This window comes from Dendrobium catenatum, unplaced genomic scaffold, assembly GCF_001605985.2.
Source record: "Dendrobium catenatum unplaced genomic scaffold, ASM160598v2 fragScaff_scaffold_1608, whole genome shotgun sequence".
NCBI lineage: Eukaryota > Viridiplantae > Streptophyta > Magnoliopsida > Asparagales > Orchidaceae > Dendrobium > Dendrobium catenatum.
This window is the reverse complement of record NW_021320070.1, coordinates 3,690,719-3,711,159: the sequence shown is the minus strand read 5'-3', so window position 1 is coordinate 3,711,159 and position 20,441 is coordinate 3,690,719. Positions and strand designations below refer to the sequence as shown.

The 20,441-nt window shown below is 32.9% G+C and overlaps 1 protein-coding gene across 3 annotated transcripts in view; it reads right to left on the bottom strand.

Moving 5' to 3' along the window:
* Positions 1-19,995, bottom strand: part of LOC110105697 (la-related protein 1C) — a 43,717-nt gene extending 23,722 nt beyond the window's left edge. Inside the window, exons 1-4 of one of the 3 annotated variants that reach the window (XM_020835297.2) lie at positions 19,282-19,995; positions 18,583-19,168; positions 18,317-18,479; positions 18,142-18,232 (exon numbers count right to left, since the gene is read on the bottom strand). In XM_020835297.2, the coding sequence (XP_020690956.1) occupies positions 18,142-18,232; positions 18,317-18,479; positions 18,583-19,168; positions 19,282-19,740 (1,299 nt within the window). In that variant the 5' untranslated portion in view covers positions 19,741-19,995. The remainder of the gene's footprint in view (positions 1-18,141; positions 18,233-18,316; positions 18,480-18,582; positions 19,169-19,281) is intronic. The other 2 variants (XM_028700890.1, XM_028700889.1) reach the window with 2 other exon arrangements.
* Positions 19,996-20,441: the final 446 nt, after the last annotated feature.

Sequence of the window (20,441 nt, the reverse complement as noted above, 5' to 3'; positions counted from 1 at the left end):
AATATTTCTTCAAATTATGCAATTCATCCATATCATTCTCAGATAGAATAATATCATCGATATAGACTATCAATATAGCAATTTTCCCATTATGAGACTTCTTGACAAATAGAGTATGATCAGTTTGACCCTATGTATAGCTAGCCTAACTTCAAAATAACCTTTGAAAATATATCAAGCCAGGCTCGGGGAGATTGTTTAAGATCATACAAGGACTTCTTGAGTTTGCAAACCTAGTTCTTCGTCATACTTTTTACAAAACCATGTGGGATTTCCATGTAGATTTCCTCTTTAAGGCCACCATTTAGAATTATATTTTTTATGTCCACTTGTTGCAAGTATCAATCATGATTGACAACTAATAAGAGAAGAATTCTGATAGTGTTATGCTTTGCGACAAGAGAAAAAGTTTCTTGATAGTCCATCCCATAGGATTGTGTAAATCCTCTAGCTACCAACTAAGCCTTGAATCTCTCAATTGATCCATCTGCTTTGTACTTTATAGTGAAAATTCATTTGCACCCCACGGGTCATTTCCCAGCTAACAAATTAGTAATAGTCCATGTTCCATTCTTTTCAAATGCATTAATCTCATCTTGTATTGCATTCTTCCAAAATGAATTTTGTAATGCCTCTTGTATTGTGCTAGGAACCAGAATATCATCAAGAGTAGTAGCAAATGCTCTATAAGATGATGATAGTCCTTCATAAGTAACATAATTCCCAATTAGATGACCTCTACATCTCCTAACACCCTTCCTTGATGCAATCAGCATGATAGAGTCATCAATGTTGAGAATTGAAACACCTCCAGCCTTATTAATACCTATATTTTTTTTTAGAGGAACTGGAAATTGAGTCAATATCTTGGCTATGTGTTGGTTGTGATTCATGCTCTAGTTCTTGTCTTTTCCTCCTGATGTAGACTTGAAATTTCTCAATAACTTGTGTAGCCACAAACTGAGCATTCACAAAAGAATAAACATTTGTGGGTTGGACTAATGATTGAACAGGCACTGGTGTGGACAAGTCTTGTGTACGGTCTTTGGGCACAAGCACGAGTTGAGAAGAACCTGGAGATTCTGAGTGGGCAAAGGGCACAATCTCAAGAAAGCACTCTCAAACTTGATGTTCATTCATGCTCTCCCCCTAAACATAAGATTTGGGATAGAATGACACATGTTCAAAGAAAAAGACATCCATGGTGGTGTAAAATCTTTGGTTGATTGGAGAATAACATTTGTACCCTTTTTGAGTTGTAGAGTGCCCATAAAAATACACTTGTTGGTTTTAGGATCAAATTTTCTACGGTGTTGAGAATACAAATGAACAAATTAGATGAAGTTGAGTGTGAGGAAAATTTTATAGAAGAATCTAACATGGAGATTGGAAATTAAGGATTCTAGATAGCATTCGATTGATCAAATAGGAAGTTGTGAGAATGGCTTCCTCCCAGAGAATTTGGAACATTAGAAGGAAAACATAAAACATCGGGCAAACTCCAAGAGATGTCTATTCTTACGTTTAGCCACCCTATTTTGTTGAGGGCTATCTAGATAATCTATTATTTTGCATGACCTCAGGCTTTTCTTTCATAAGGAAAACCCAAGTTACCCATGTATAATTATCAAACATGTCACAAACCATCGAGTACCAGAAATATTTTTTATCCCCGAGCAACACCACACATTACTATGGATCAAAGAAAAGGAAATTGAAGTTTTGTATGGAATTTAAGGATATATTGCTCGAATATGTTTTGCAATCTGATAAGTTTTATAATGAAAAGATGTTGGACTTGCATGGATAAATAATTTTACAATATACACAAAGCTGTCATGATTCATGTCATGATTATTCGACAAGTTTTATGCTGATTGTCGACTACCTAACGCAACCCTCCACTTTTCTCATCCAGGACTTGAGACCTAGTAATAACAATGATAAATAATTTTACAATATACACAAAGCTAGGATGACCAAGATGATAGTGTAATAATATAATTTCACTATCTTTATTGACAATAGAATTGAACACAAAATTGAAAGATTCTAATAGACTATGAGCGTGGATACAACTTGTTTGAGAAATTTGATTTGAGGGTCTGTCACAAGAGAGGAGATAGAGCCAGGCGCACAGTTTAGCACTGCCAATCATCTTCCCCAATTTCAAGTCCTGAAAAACACACAAATTTGGTAAAACGTAGTAAACATCAAAGGTCATAAACTAATTTGCTAATGGAAAAAATATTACAATCCAAGCTTGGAACATGAAGGATAAAGTTAAGATATAACTCTTTAGCAAATTGGATATAACATGTTCCAATAATTTTAGAATTTGAACTATTAGTAATACGAAGGGACAAGTAACCACTACTTGGCTTGTAATTTTGGAGAAGGGCAACATCTCCTGTCATGTGATCAAAAGCACCAATGTCAACTATCCATGGCCTTATTTGTCCTATGTTAGTAATGAAGGTAGTATGTGAATTTGTTTGAACAACCAAACATGCCCCAATAATGCTACTGCCAAGTTGACTAAATAATTTTTGAAGCAAATCCATTTGCTTTTTGCTAAATGGGCTAGGCTCGAGAATAGGAACACTCTCAGAGTTGGAAGCCACATGTGCTTTGCTATCTCCATCAAATTGTCTTTGGTTTCCAATCAGTTGGTTTGTCATTGAGCTTCCAACGAATCTCTTTGTAATGACCTAGTTTCTTATAGTAATCACACCAAGGCCTTTACCATTTCTAACGATCACCACCATTACTGTTAGATGATCCGACAACGAGGACAGATGCATCCAACATTGATTCAGTTTGTTCCTTAGATCTCATCATTACTTTTTTATGCTTTATTCATGTCTAACCTCTAAGAAAGCCTCCCTAAGATTAGGCAATGTTTTAGTGCCCATGATTTGACCTTAAACATCATCCAACTCCTTGTTCAATCGTAAGAAAAACTTGAACAACCTTTTTTGTTCCACAACCTGCTTGTATATTACTACATCTTTTGGATATTTCCAATACCATGTGAGTGTGTTGTAATACTGAATAATAGACTACTCTCCTTGGCAGAAGCCATGAAGTAATGATTCAATTTGAAACAGCTCTGAAGTATTTTCGGAGTTGGAATAAATCTCTTTGGCTGCATCCTATTTCTTTTACAATCCCAAAAAGCAAGAAATTTTCACCTGTCATTATTCATGGAATTGATAAGCTATGACATGATTATACTATTTTTAATCTTACACTTTCTTAAATCCGAATCTATAGTCTCCGACATGGTTGTTGCTCCGAATCTATAGCAAGGCAACTACGCGGGGTCGGCTACATGAATCCTTTTTCTCCTTATCACAATCGAACAACAACACAAATTATGACCATTGCAAATAATTATGATCATTTAATTCATGTCATGCGATGAGAATAGGAGAAGAATCACTGCAACCAAGAATTGAAATTTCTGAGCTACTTCCTGATTATGATGTCGTTATTCGAAATATTTATTATGAGGTCATTCCATATTTCGAAGAAGATGATGTGGGGAAGAACATATAGGGTTACTGAAAATATAGAAGAAGAACGCCATGACGAACACTAACCAAAGAGAATCGATCAAAGAGATTCGGCCTAAGAAATAGGGAAAAGACAGCAGAAAGAATCTGCTAGAGAGAGGCGGCCTTAAGAGATTAGGGTTCAAAGAACTAGCTCTTATACCATGAAGAATTTCTTAATTTATTATTCTTTTTGTTGAAAACTGATATATATCTAAGAAAAAATATCTAATAAAAGAAATAACTAATTAGCTTATTTCTTTCCTAAAAATTAGGAAATAAGATTAGGCCTGAGAAACGCTCAACGAGCTACTCATTGCTCGGTTTGATTAAAGCTTGTTTGTGATAGTTTAATTAACTACACAAACTTTAACAACATTTTAAATACTTGATCCTTAAATAAACAAGCTTGAACACTAATGTGTTCGGCTCATTTATATTCATGAACAACATCATTTGAAGCTCGTGAACAAGCTCGACATCAAGCTCGATTCAATACTGGTGAATAAGCTCGATAAAAACTCAATTAATATTTGATTATAAAATTGATAAATATACATAATATAAATATTTTATATTTATTATAACTATATAATTTAAAGTAATTAAATATTATAATATATGCTAACTAAAATAAAATTTACATATTTATTGAATTTTACTGAATACGAAAGGACAAAGAACATGTAAGCTTCAATTGAAAATATATTCATATAGATTAATATTTTTATTTTACATAGACAATTGCTTTTATTATAAGTTTAATTTCGTTTTATTTTATACCTTTAATAAAATGAATTTGTTCATGAACAAGAGACATTTCACATTTGTCCATGTTTGCTAGATTGTTTACTTAAAATGTTCATGAGCAAATATATAATGAATCATAGATTGCTTGTTAGTGAACAAGCTCAATTGATAGCTTGAAAAAATTAGTTATATATGTTCATGTACTTGCTCATTTGATAGCTCAAAAATACTCGTTAGATATGTTCATGAACGTGCAAGTTTGATAGTTTAAAAAATTCGTTAAATATGTTCAGGAACATGCTCGATGTAATTATTTGTTAGGAGGCTTGATAAAGCTCATTTGTTAAGTTAATGAACATCTAGAAGTAGAGCTCATTTATAGCTAGTTAAGGCTTGTTTATTTAAAGCTTGATAAGCACTAAAGAAACCGAACATGAACACTCATTAATATAAACAAATCAAACATGAACACAATAATAAAGCTTGAATCAAACATGAACCAAACTTGAAAAAACTGATAATAAATGAACTTAAACATGAACACTCACATACTCGGCTCGGCTCGGCTCATTTGCAGCCCTAAATAAGATCACAATTGATATATCCTTTTATTTTTAAAATTATATTCCTAAAATAAATTCTCTAATTAGGAAACAGGATCATAAGAGAATATCAAAATCGAACACTCCTTTTATTCTTAAAAATATTTTCCTAAAATAAATTTCCGAACTTTGACTTTCAAATATTCAACAATTTTCTTTAAAGCATTTCCAATATCAGTTATACTAATACGACGATAAAAATAAAAATATCTATTTTCATTTAGGGAGCTAAGGTTATAAAAGTCAATCGTATTCTCATAATCTTCATTGAAAAGTTTATCGACAATCTAAATAGGTTCGGCTTCTTTTGAATTCAAATGTATTGCTATTTCCTATAAATAGGATAGAAGGGAGTAAGAAAATGAATTATAAAGAGATTAGAAATTACTCCATCAATTTATCTCTTCTTTATCATCATCTTCCCAGCCATTATCATATAGTGCTAGCTTCCCTTGTAATTCTTCTATTTACATCAATTAGCTTTAGAACATATCATGCTTGATTATCTGCTGTCGTCAATCCTCAACCCCCTATGTAATGTCACTAGTGCCAAAACTCTATGCATTACATCACATAAACAAACCTCCCTGCCCTAGCACACGATCTCTCTTCAAAAAAGCTTGACAAACTTCACGTACTCTCATTTCTACAACATTGCACTCACCCAACTTGTGCCTCTCGTTCATCCCAATGCCCAAGTAACTAGTGACACGGGCATTTGTAATATAGCACCCCTAATGTCATCCTTGCTCTTCCCCTCGTTTGCTTGTTCTCAACACTACACAGTCATCTGTGAACTCGTCGTTCACAACTAGCATGCTCTCAATTACTTGACACAAACATGATGTGAAAATTTCCCAATAAATTTATTGAAAAAATATGCTATCCTCTTTAAACATGTCCTATAAATGATATTGTGCATTATGACCACAACCTTCATTACACAAGAAGGATGATTTCACATAGATTGTTCTTCTTTTGGTAGCATAATGACCCTAAATACTTTTAAGAAGATTGATGCAAGATCTTATGGAGCATCAATAATCTTAAGAAAAAATGTTTATTTAATTGAATTTCCTTAAGAATTTAATTTTATTCTTATGTTCAATATTTAAGATCCAATATTTCTTAAGGCACTAGTTTTAGATAATCTTTCCATAGGCGCGGAGCTTATATGTCAATGAATGTTGATATTGTACCTGTTTCTACCACCCACCCATCACCACACAAACATGCAAGATGGAATGATTCTTACTAATGGAAGGTCCTTCAGAAGATAGCAAGTACTTAGTTTGCTAGATGACTCAATCTTCTATTGGATATTATTAAATCACACAAGTTAAGAAAGATAGCAATGGATATACTTGACAAGTACCACATTTATGACTCTTCGAAGCCAAGTTCTTTTGGCATGTTGAGATTTATGCAGCATGGGAGCTAAATGAAGGTTTAGGGATTGTTCGAAGTCTAAATTGAACCAAACAAAATCATAATATTTAATTATTTTTCATGAATTGAACTTATTTCATGATTTTTCAATTTATTTCCTCTTAATTACGTTAGATTGTCCATTGGATTATAATATGTTTGAATTTAAGCTAGTTGATAGGATGTTGATCAATCTAGATAAGTTTGGTTTTCTTTTAAATTTAAATGTGTACAAATTTTCTATAAATAAAATAAAAAGGGAGTACGATATTATATTGGATTGAAATTAGAAATTACTATGTCAATGTATCTCTTCTTTCTTGTCCTTTCTCAAGTGCCTCTGTCCTAATGCCAAATTCTCCTCTTTCATAGCTTTTATTTACATTAATGTTGTTGGACCTTAGTCGTATGTTCAAAATGTTGTTTGCAATAGATGAGAAAACACGTATGACTACTTGTCCATTCTTGAAACTAAATTTGAGTAAAAGTATAGAAGAAAGGCTAATTACAAATCCTAACACTTAATGAGTTTGTAAAAAAAAGTCCTAAGCCAAGTGTCATTATATTGTTAGTAACCAAGGAAATTGTAATTGTTTGTTGTGCAACTCATGCCTACTAAAGCAACTAAATTTTTGGAAGATTTTCAAGATCTAATAATGGTTGAACTCCCTGAAGATTTTCTACTAATTGTGAGTTCACCATGTAATTTAACTTGATCTCGATTTGACAATTTTCAAATCTTTTTCATCATAGGACGAACCCAACATATGAAACTAAAAAGAAAGGTTGATGGAACCATATCAGCAAATTTCACACATGATAATCTGTACCTTTTTGTTGTACCTACTCAATTGACTCCAAAGAAAAAAGGATATTGGAGAAAGTAAATTGATAACAAAACCATCAACAAAATTACTATTAAGCAAAGGTTTCTGGTTTTCCATTTTGATAATATGCTACATTTGACCTCGGGGTCCCTATTTTTCTCAAAATTTGATCTCAAAAGTGATTACAACCATGTATGGACTCTTGTCCTATAAATGAGTGCAAAACACCTTCTAAGATGCATGATGATGGAAATCAACAGTTAGTAATGACATTTTATGTTCTTTCCAATGTTAACTAGAACTTTTATGAGAATTAAAAACCAATTTATAAGACTACTTACTGCAAAATTTAGAGAAGTACATCTAAGGCAGATCATTTAAGTAGTAGAAACTTTGTTTTGGAGACACTTAGGTTGAAAACCTATATATTTTGCAAAAGTGTACCTTTCCTTAACCCCAAGTCATATTCTAGGGTTTTGCAATCTATTCCAAAGGATTAAAAGTTTATTCACAAAAAATTAAGGCTTTTACTATTAAGCCTTACTGGCAATAAAATTCTGATGTTTGAAAGATCCATGGAGTAGCTATTTTTTATCATAAATTTATTAAAAGCTTTAATATCATCATAGCTGGTTTAACAAACATTCTGAAACATAAGAAGTTTGATTTGATTCTCCCACCACAAAAGGAAATTGACCTTTTCAAAGTTTGAATTGTTGACCTTCAAGAAGACTTCTTGATTAGAACAACATATTTAAAGTATCATGTAGTCTTGAGCTAAGTAAATATGTTATCATATACTTCAATGAGAAACTAAATACTACATCTACGACAAAAAGTTTTACGTTGTGTTAAAACATTTATGCTATTTGCATCAGTATAAAATTCATCAAGAGTTTATATTATAAATAACTCAGCTCTACAGTATTTGTAATTCTCAAAGAACTAAATACTTGCCATTCAAAATGGATTGTATTTATGCAAGAGCAGTTTTATTCTCAAACATCATATTGGCAGAATGACGTTGCTAATGTTTTGAGTGGTATGTATGTCCTATTTAATACATCATAAATGTGAAACTACCTTGGTTTGAGAGGAAAAGAAGAATATTAATCATACCTTGATTTCATCTGATCTATATTAACTTGAAAAATAATGATCCATTGTTGCCTTCCAACCATAATTCACAATGCATCCTTCATAAATGATTTAAGTTATGCAATCATCGTAATTCCATATGAGATATCCTAATTGGGTGTTAAATAAATGGTTGTTATGTTGGGTAATTACAAAATAGGTAGATAAGTAGAAAAGGCTTCATTAGCCTCTACTAAAAAGATGTTGACATGATGATAATAGTCAATGTCAAACTTTTCAGGTGGATGATGTTGTCTAACGTGGCAAACTTTTCTTTAAAAATTTCTTCATATGGCCTCTCCACTTCAATTGTCTGATAGGACTACAAGGTCTACCAATTATTTTTCAAAACATCATATGAAAACTTTTCATTATAAAAAAAATTGTTAACTAATGAGAAAATCCCCTTTTGAGTATATACATTGCCACAATATAGAAGACCTATAAATCTCATATTTAATCATGTATGCATATTCTAATTTTACATATTATTTGCTGAGAAAGTACACAAATTACATTTTAATATCATCATCATTAGCCTTATCCTAATTATTCAGGATTGGTTTTATGATATCAAAATGCACATCGCTCTTAAAAAAAGAAAAAAATATAATTATAATTTATGTTCATATGAACTTATAATAATATCAAAACACACTTTAATATATATATTTATATTTAATGAAGGTGATTACATTTTAGTTTGTATTATCCGCAAATACTTTCCATGCCAATACAATAAAAAGAAAACCATGCCCAAGCATTAGGATTATATAAACTACTAAAAAAACATGATGGACGATTAATTTGCACATTAACATGAGCATCAGTCCAACTTTCAATGTTCAAGATTTATTATCATACAAAAGCACTTTTGAACTTTCAAACATGTCGACATGGTATCTCTGCAAGTAAAGAGTTTGCATCTCTACCAACAACATCAATTACAAAATTTTCACCAGGTATGGTATTTCAATTTTTGAGAGACTTCTGCCTGATACTGGCATATTGGATCCTTCGAGGTATAATTGTTATTTCATTTATTAATGATATAATCTTCCATTAGATGATTTCTGAATGATACAAGATAAGCTATAGTGCCTTTCTCTTAGACCATTTTAGTACACTCAACATGACTCTATGAAGGAGAGTTTTTTACACTTCAACGTAATAGATGGAGAATGTCAAATCAAGACATAGGTGCGACCTGGATGGCAAGATTAGTAACGTTTTCTTATATTAGTTAGCACATTAGGGATATTTCTAATCACGCACTGTTAATATTTTCATTTTATTTATTAAAATTATCAAGATTTTGTTTAATTATATTTATGTAATCATATTTCTATAAGTCTTCTTCTAAATGGGACCCCAAGGCACATTATTAAATCATGAAATGCTATTGATAATATTCCCATAAAGCCTCAACTTTTCCTCACTTGATCGTTCCCTCTAATTTTACTTTCTCTTACTCTTGCAAATTGAGTTCCATTAATGCTCTCTCTAGACTGCTAAAGCTCGCTCTTCTATTCCTTCAGTCTTCCCTTCTTTTAATCTCGCTAAAGGTGATTGGGAGAGAAAATTAAAGGAAAAAATGGTAAAATTTTGATGAAATTTTGTTTGAAACTTTAAATATGATTTTTTTAAAATTCAAATTAAACATTTAAATTTGAGTTTAAATTTCAATTTTAAATTCAAATGAATGAACTAAAACGACCATATTGAGTATATCTTCCAAGTGGCTTTGGCACAAGGGTTTAATCTATGAAAGCCCTTATGTCCTTGTGCAATCTATGACCCTTCCTACACCAAGAATGATCACACTAGGCGCATGCCATTAATAGTCAAATCATTAGCATGATATAATTAATTATAATAATCCCACAATTGAATTATCAATAATGAATTAAAACTAATCCCAAAAAGTAGCTTTGCTTTCAGCACTTTGTTTTAACTGCTTGTTTTTTACCTACCGTACTAGTACTCTGCTTAGTTTTGTTTACCAATCTACGTTGACTTTGTTTACTTGTTTGCAGGTGTTCACGGTTAGGAGTTGCAGGAGCAAAAGCTTGCAACTGCATAATTAAAATTAACTACTCAGCTCGTTAACTAATTTTAAATGAATTTTAAAAATTAACTATTTAATTTAAATTAATTTAATTTAATTATTAAATAAATTAGTTGCTCTATTAATTTAACTAATTTTTAAAGGTTTAGATTCAATTGATTGGTTTATTAATTAAAAGATTTAAATTTTAAAATTAAAGTTTTAATTTTATTAAATAATTAATTCTATAAGTTTATTACTCAATTAATTGAAATTTAAATAGAAGTTAAATTGATTTCTTAAATTAGTTAAATTTATTAATCAATTGTTGAATTAATTAAAAGATTTAATTTTAATTAGTTTGTTAATTATTATGAGTTTAATTTTATTTTAATTAACTAGTTAAAACTTTGAATTAATGTTCAATCAGATTATAAAGTAATCAATTATTCAATTAATTAAACTATGCTTAAAGTTGAATTTTAATGACCCCCCCCCCCACCCACTTCGCAAGGCGAGGTTAGGGAGGGCAATTGCTCTTTTAGGTCCGCTCGATCGGATCAAAATCAACAATCGAGCCCTAGAATTAATCTTCGACTCCTCTAATTTAGCGATTGTGGTGTTTCCTACATTCTTATTATTATAATTATATTCATTATTATTATTATTATTATTATTCCTTCCCTCTTCACTTATGCTTCCCGTTTCAAACAAGAGGGTAATTTGGCTCGGGAGTCACCTTAAGCACAAGCCTTCAGGTCTCCTTCATGTAGGCGAGATTAGAAGGAGCGGGGCTCCGTGAGCAGAGAATAACAAAGGGAACAAGAGCCAGAGAATGGATGGGTGTTCCGTCTTCTATCTTTGGTTTTGAGGAAACAAACAAGGGAGGGAATTACAAGCAAACGTTGGTAGTAGCTGGTTAGAGTGTCATTTAGGAAAACGTGGATCGTGTGTGGGGGCCGATCGGCTGATCAGCAGTCAACAAGTGGATACTACAAACTCAATTGTCTAGAAGATAAGTGAAAAAGTCTTAATAGTACTTCTCAATTTATTTCCAATGTCTATAGCTTTAATAACTTGGCTACATCCTAGAAATATTACATAAGGGTTTGAGTGAAATTATGTCCCTTAATTTGATGCCTTAAAGGACATATTTATTTGGTTATTTTTATTTATTTAACTTTTGATTAAATTAAATCTTGGATAATCAAAGCCTTGCTGCTTAAACTAATTAACTATAGTAGGGTGTAGGAATCCTATGGCACCTCTAATACTGACATTAGTAGTGTTCTAACTTAAGTAGGCCATTTTGCTTCTTTTTACAATAAAAAACTCAACAAGACTAAGTACACTACTCCACTTAAGATTGAGAAGTTTATGATATGGTAAAATATCTCCTTTAATGGTGGAAGAACTGATTACCACAAATGTATGTTCTTCACTTAGATCATGAGGACTTGAAATATTTCCACTCCAAAAAAGAACTTAGTACATAGCACGCTGATGCAGCCTTCTTTTAAGAGTATTCTTTTATCCTATATCACATCCTGAGGTTGGCAACAAAGAGGATGATAGCCTTAGCTACTTCCACCCCTATTGGCCTCTATTATAGTTTCCATGTCTCATTTTGAAAGGCTAAAATATGACTACACATCTAACTCGTGAAATTTGCAGTAGCACTTAGTAAACCAAACGACATTACTAAAAATTCATAATGATTATATCTTGTTTCATAAACTATCTATACTATATGTTCTTCTTTTCTCTAACTTTATGATATATTGATCTCATATCAATTCTAAAAAAATACAATAGCACATTCTAATTGATCAAATAAATCATCAATATTTGGTAATAAATAGTTATTCTTATTTTTCAAATTATTCAATTCTCTATAATTGATGTGCATTCTTATAGATCCATCTTTCTACTTAACAACAACAACAACATCAAGCCTTTATCCCACTGTGGGGTCGGGTGCATCAATCTTTTTTCTCCATTGTGTCCAGTTAAGAGCCAAATTTGCATTTAAATCTAATAAAGAAAGGTCATGCTTAATACTTTCTAACCAAGTTTTTTACGTCTACCTCTCTCTTTCTAAACAAAATTCAAATCTAATACATCTACTTTCCTAACCCTGCTATTTTATATGACCAAATCATTTCAGGAAAAACTATCTAATCTTAACTTCCACTGGAGCTACTCCAACCTTTCATAAATGCACTCCAATGTAAATTATTCACTCTTTTAAACCACAACTCCATTAATTCTAGCAATTGATATTTCACTTCTTGAAATTCTCTCGAAGCCATTCTACAAGGAAATTTGAATATTGCTAATAATCTTTAATGCAATTCAATTTAAAATTCCACATCTCTTTCAAGAGATATAATACAAGCAATTTCTCAGAAAACATATCAAAAAACCACCCAACACCAGTGAAGTACTTTGTACAACTTCGAAATCCTAGGCTTAATGGAATTTGTGATTACAAGCATATGACGAATTCAATCAGCCTTAGATCTATTTAAATGACTCATGTTGATGATTTTTAAACTAAAACCTAGTTATTATCTCCATTAATCCATAAAAATCTGGCAATTTTCAATGAATGATCCTCATTTAAGAACCCAAACGAGAAGTCGATCAAGCTTCTGGTGTCAGATTTGGCTTCGATATCCCCCCATGCATGAAATTGCATTCATGCTAGAACTAGCATTCTACCTGTATCAAAGACTACAGTTCACTTCAATATCAGATTTGCTTTCAATTCCACTCAAGCGACTATGCACTTGTTCAAACCAATAAAAGTCGCATTGCATTCCTTTTCTAAGACGATGACAACAACAACATCAAGCCTTTATCCCACTACATAAGGTCAGCTACACGAATCATTCACTTTCTAAGGCTATGAAAAAATTAACCTAGAGATAAGGGAATCTTATATTTTAAAGGATTTTTATTTCTTTTACATAGTTGAAAAATATTCAAATAAGTTTAATAAACTTCAAGAATTGTAAAATTATTATGGGGTATTTCAGATCTTCAAATGTCTATGTTTTATAACTCATAGTGATTGAAATTAATTGAGCATGTTCCGATAAGAACAAATAATTGATTGTTCAGAATTTAGAGAACTCATAATTGAACATGAAAAGTCCTTAAAAAATGCAAACCACCTTTAGTGTGCTTTTAAAAAATCAATAGGTTTAACCAAAATTAATCTAATCTGATTTACTAAGTCATAGGTATACTCCTATTTAACAATGAATCTAAACATTCTAAAATATTAGAAACCCTTTAGGAGTTCCCTTTCTCTCCATGAGTAGTGCTTTAACTTCATAATCCGTAGGACCTCTTTGGAACCAATTCACCTTTAGATAAATCTAGTGTTGTGTTTTTTATTCAAGTTAAACTAAACTCAACTTCAATCTTCTCATATTTAGATTCCTTCTATTTAGTGTTCTCTCTAACCCATTTGAAGGTCTCCAATTGACCTCCTAAATTGTTAAAAACAGCATCAATAATCCTAAGGGCCAACTCCTAAGATTTCTTGGCTATTTACTCGAGCCAGAATCAATCAATAACCTCAACCTTTCATATAAAACCCAAATTCTAGCATGCTATATTTGCTTAATCCAAATTAAGAAAATAAAACTTTCACCCTTAAACTCAAAACTTCTAAGATCTCTCTTTAATTTGTAATTCCAAAACTATAGATCATGTCTCTAAACCTCAATCATATTTGTTTAACTCAATTACGAAAATACATTGATTTCAATGAACCCAAATTTGTAGAATAACCTATCTTTTCTTTAGCCTAAAAGCTATAAGAAATCCTCTTTCTCATTATCCTAAAAGCTATAGAAAATTCCATAAACTCCTTAGCCTCCAAGTTAAAGACCAAAAATCTCAATCTTAATGCATTTATTTGAACCCAATTTAAGTAAATAGCTCAATCGTGTTATGTGACAAAACCACATAACAACCCTTTATCCCTTAGCCTCAAAACTATAGGCCTGTGACATCTCTTTAACTCCAAAATTATTCAAACATCTATATTAGTTTGCTTGAACAAAAATCGAGAAGACGAATACATCTCCTAACTTAGGATTAATCCTAATAGTCATTCCTATTTGGCCCAAATTAAATAGGTTTCTTTTCTTTGGCATCAAAGGTATTGGTTACTCATTTGACTCAATCAAGTGAATTATTATTTCCCTTTAGCCTTAAAGTCAAGGCCCATTTACTTGGCCCAATCAAATAGATGATTTTCTCATCTAACCCAAGCTATAGATTCCTCACTTAGCGAAAGTAGGTGGGTTATGTTTTTACAATAGGTATTAAATATCAAATTGAATGATAGTGTGACCAATGTTTAAAATTGCGTATTCGGGTATTGAGGCGTTTTTCATTCGTGAGGCGAGGCGTAAGCCTCAAGGCGTTTTGAGGTGTAAGCCTCAAAATCAAAAGATTGCGTAAACATAAAATGATAAATTTTTTATAAACTAATGAGTGAATAATATAAAATATAAAAAATCATAAGATATGATATGAAATCAAAATATCCAAATAATAAGACAACATGAAATATAGTTCAAATCAAAATTCTATCTTTCTCAAATCCCAGTATTCTTTTCATTAACATATAATTCAAATTTCCAAAAACAAATAGCAATGACATATCACATAAGAACTCATAAGTCATCAGCACTATCATCACTAAGGGGTTCTTCATTTGAATCATCATTATGATGAATTGCTCTCTCCCCTTCCTCCTCTCCTATAGAGTCCAATGTCGGGCATTTTCTTCAAGATTTATGTAAGTTTTAATATATATAGCGTGAGGCGTAAGCCTCATGCCAGTGAGGCGTAAGCCTCATGCCAGTGAGGCGAGGCGGGTCTAAAGGCGGGCCTCAACCAAGTTGAGACGCAAGCCTCATTAAAAAAACTCAAGGCGTAAGCATCGAGGCGTTTTTTACTGGAATTGCGCAAAGGCGGGCCTCAAGGCGAGCCTCATATTGCGCAATTTTAAACCATGAGTGTGACAGCCACACATGCCATCACATGCCAGATGCATAATCTCTAAGGCATTCTAGGACCAGAATTTTCATTTTATATCAAGTGATTGTAATGTTAGATGTGAAATAATTATTTAATAGAGTACTCGTATTGGGAACACTTGCCCTTAAATGGTTAAGGTAGAGACATTTGTTTCCCATGCAGATGGTCATACATAAAAGCAGCGAATAAAATTTAAAAAAATCATCACTTAACATTTACTTATAGATGATGCTTATATGTTAATATCTAGAATAAGCATAGCCAACGAGTTTAAAAAATCAGCTTGGCACCATCAGTTCAAGTCAAATTTGTGAATATTATGAAGTATAAGTTGATATATTACATACTTCTTAATTAACCTTTTTTTTATAAATATAATTTATTTGTAACTTTAGGAAATTATGTCAGCTTGTGGGTTATAGCAAAAAGAAGATGAACAAGAAAGATGAAACCTAAAAGTGAAGCTTGTACGTCCAAGCTTCTTAGAATTAATTACTCATAACTTTCTTTCTTTGGCTTCTTTCTGAAATCAATTCCAAGTTGGTCCAATCATCCTTTGAAAATTCAAAGTTCAAAGTCTTTAGAAATAAAATAAAATTTTAAAACTATATGAAATGTTAGCCAATTTTTCAGAAAATAGAATGTAAACCATTATTTTAATTAAAAGTTTCTCAAGGACCAAATATATTTCAGATATAATTAACCATAGGGAACTATCTTTATGGAGAACTTGTAAGGCGGAATAAAATAAACCTCATTCAACTAAACATATTGAACAGGAAAAAATCTGTGTATATAAAATTTAAAAAATATATAAATTTATTATTGAGTCTATAGTAAAACAACATTTTATCTTTCAAGATAATGTATTAATTTCTATGTTGTACTAAATCACAAATAATATTTTCAAATCCATTGAGGATAAAAAAATTCCATTATTTACCAAATTAAAGAAAGTTTTATGCAAAAAAATCTAAGGTAAAAGACTTGGGAAATATTAAATACTTTTTTAGTATGGAAATGACACCATCAAAAGAAGGTATTGTTATTTCCCAAATGAACTCTATTCCTAATCTACTTCAAGAAACAGGAATACTTGCATGTAAACCTGCAGTTTAATCAATCCAATAAAAAAAATTGGGAATCACCACTACAAGCATGCCCATTGATGAAAATAGATATCAATGTCTTGTAAGAAAACTCATTTATCTCTCTCACCCATCCTAAAATTGAGTTCACTATTAGTATTGTAGAATAATATATGGACAATCTTATTAAATACCACATGAAAGATCTTAACCAAATTCTAAGGTACATCAAGGTTACACTAGGAAGATGCATGACATATAAAAAGTCATCCAACAAGAAAAAAAAAATTCACATATGGTGATGGGCTGGATATGCATCAGACCAACGATCCACTTTTCGCTATTATACTTGAGTATAAGGAAATCTAGTCCTATGAAAAAATAAGAAATAATATATAATCTCAAGAAATAGTGTTGAAGCTTAATACATGGCATTGATTCTTTGTATTTGTGAAGGAAAATGGTTAAAGGACCATTACAAGAACTAAATTATAAGATTAAAAAAAAAACTTTAAAATTGCATTGTAATAACCAAGAAGCAAAAAGTATTGCAAAAAGCTTTGTCCGCCATAACAGGACTAAATACATTGAGATAAGCAGATGTTTAAGCACAAAAAAAGAGCTAGGCCAGCTAAATTATATTCCAACAAATTTCAAACTATAAATATCCTCACCAAAATTTTACCCATAATGATTTTTGATAATCTAATCATCATGTTGGGTATAATTAACATATATAATCTAACTTTTGGGGAAGTGTTGAAATAATCATATATTCATGGCCAACATTTTTGCATACATAACAACCAGTAATTTGCGAACAACATTTTTCCATCTACAGCAATCTCTGGACAACAACTTTTCATCCACAATGATCTGTGGACAGCAATATTCCATTAAGATAGCGCAGCTCATTTGTTGAAACAAGCATTCAATTGAAAAAACCTACATGGCTCAAGCTTCCGATGAATCATATTATGCAATATTTCTATGGGATCTTGCACTTAACTCTCATATGAATGATTGACACCATAGAAAAGTAGTGAAGCACAAAACAATTTTTTTATGAAACCATAAATAATATAGCTGTTTGCAGAAGTAAAAAGAACTTTAAATTTACCACCTTGCAAAAGAACATCAAAATTAATATTTCTCGGGATCTAAAACCCTATGTGAAGAATTCAATATGAAGAGAACAAAGCTCTTCGTATTTCTTGGGCAACTTGTGCCCTGCAGTGAAATGTGGCACTCTTATTTGGGGCGACTGTGAGTGGAGGAGATGACTTGTCCACTACCCCATTATCTCCAACAAGGGAGCCACATACTTGCGAGTAGGCACAGGTCACGTGCTTGTTATTACTGTCATAATAGCCCTGCCTATATCACGAAAGAATTGAACTTAAATAGTCTAAAAGAGTTGAACTGTGGGGGCGATGGTTGAGAGTTTCTTCTATACCAAAAAAAGACCAGTGTTCCAGCTCAAAAAACAGCTAAATTATACGCTTATTCCAAAAAAATGTATTCTGAAAAATTATTCTTTTCATGGAAAACCTAGAATCCTGGTATAACGCATTTCATTGCTCAAAAAACAGCTCAAAAAATTAAGAAAGACATATACGCAGAAAAGGCCAAGCAACTCACTCTGTTGAATCCAGCTATCAAGGATATAGGAACCCAACCTTTTTCGTCCATATTCTGCCGCAAGAATATGTCTTTACACAAATTTTCTGGGCTGAAGATGAGCGAGAAGGAATAAGTAACTTCACAAGCAATATCTAGCCATAAGAATGAAGACCAGGTTAACTTCTATCGATACCTAAAATAATACTCTATTTGTTTTAGCAACATAGCACGCTGAGGATCTGGTGAAGGAAAAAACATCACTTGTGGAGCTGGGGCTTGTTGAGGAGCAAATGCGACGCCTCTAAAGGACTCTGGAAGTGGAGGGGCAGCAACATAGTACACGGGAGATGGAAAATCTGATAAGGAGATAAAGCCCAATCAGTTCACCAAAGATCGGAATAAATATCAGCAGATATGATGACACCTATAATGCTACAACCAAATGAAGTATGATTTTACCCGGAAAACCCATATGATTAGAAAAAGGACTGATAGGTGGAGGAGGAGCAATGAAGGGTGCAGTTACAAGCGACGGAGGCCTTTGGAACGGCCGACCACCTCGCTGCTGATGCGGCTGCTGCATGTGGACATCTCTGCCCAAATTCTGATGACTCCACTCGTAGCCTACGCGATCCGAATCCCGCTTGTTTACGTAGTTGCTATGGTGACCAGTGCTTCCCCTTCTGCCACCAACATGGCCTCGCTGATGTTCATTCCCGCCATAGGATTGAGGAGAAAATCCACCAGCCTTTGAGCCATGATCCTTTTCATTATTGAAGTTGCTGTTGTTCTTGTTGTGGAGGCCCTTAGGAAAAGGACCAGAAGAGGGTTGTTTGCCCGGAACCAACTGACTTGACTCTGAGACTTGCAAGGTAGATGGCAAGTTAAGTCCGCCATTTGATGATCCAGAGTTGCTGATGCTGCCGCCTGTAACTGCGCCACGCTTCATAGATTTTTGGCGAGCTGGAGACTGGGGACTTTGACTCGTACCAGTGTTTTGATTACCCAAAGCATGTTTCGAAGAAGGAGATGATACCGGGGATCCCTGGTACAAAACAGAACCATCAGCATGCAAGAAAATAAGCGCAGCGATCTTCTACTTCTTGATTTTATTTCTAAAATATGGGTAAACTTGAAACAAATTGTTAATCATCTCACCAGCGGAGCAGAGACTGACCCATCAGCGAGGGGCTTCAACGAATCAGAAGAGGCGGATTTTGGTGAAAACTTGGCCGATTCCGAGAGCGCAGGCCACGAAGCAGAGTCAATGATGGATCCTGCGTCGATCGCACCGTTCGATGGAAAGTTCCAAGCAGGTTTCTTCCCCGTGGGAGTTGAAGCCGCTTCAGCCGCATTGCCACCGACACCATGATCGGGACCCACGGAAGACAGTGGCGACCCCGTGCCTACTGAAGCCTTCCGCGGCGATCGTCCCGGTAGCTCCGTCGAATCAACCGGGAAGGCCGAAGGCGACGAAGGCGGGGTAGTTAAAACAGTAGGAGCGGCGGCGCCGGAGTTCGGCTCTACCTCACCACGTGAAACATGCGACCAAGAAGAGGAGAGGTTACGGATGGCCCTCCCGGACTGCGGGGATGTAGGATCAACGGCGGATGCCATCGCTGTTGTTAGGGTTCCGATCGGAGGTGGCTGCCGTAACAAATCGGATATTAACCGAGTAGTTTATGCAACGGCAACGGCGGCGGCGGCGGTGGGGTTGAGATGACAGCTTAGTGAAGCATTTCTTTTTCTTTCCTCGGAAAATGAGATCAGATTGCAGTAAAAGGTCGATGGAGACGCACGCCTTCGTCTCCTTCTTCGACCTGCTACCTATTTCTAAGATTCATGAAATTTTTTATTTATTATTTCAACGTAAAGTCAAGTATGTTCATACAATTAGAAGTATTGTATTTTATTTTTTTATAAAAAAATAATTTCCTAGCACTTATCAAGATATCAGTATATTTTCAATTTTCTTTTTTTATAAATATATGATGACAGATGATTAAGAAACTTTCAAGTTGTTTTCCTTTTTTGTATATTATATTTATATGCGATGCTCAGCCTGTGCTCGGCGACCGGAGATTATCTGCTTATGTATTTAGATTAAGGTTTCATTCGAGATTTTTTTTTTAATAATTTTTTTATAAAACATTAAAAATTTTTATTAAAAATTTACTTTAAAGAATAATAAAAAAATTGTTCAAAATGAAACCTAATCAGAGGAAAATATATTTTTCTTTGCAGGCAATTTTTAGAAATAAGAGAATTATGTTAAACTTAAATTAATTAATTAATAATTAAATTTATTAGATTAATAT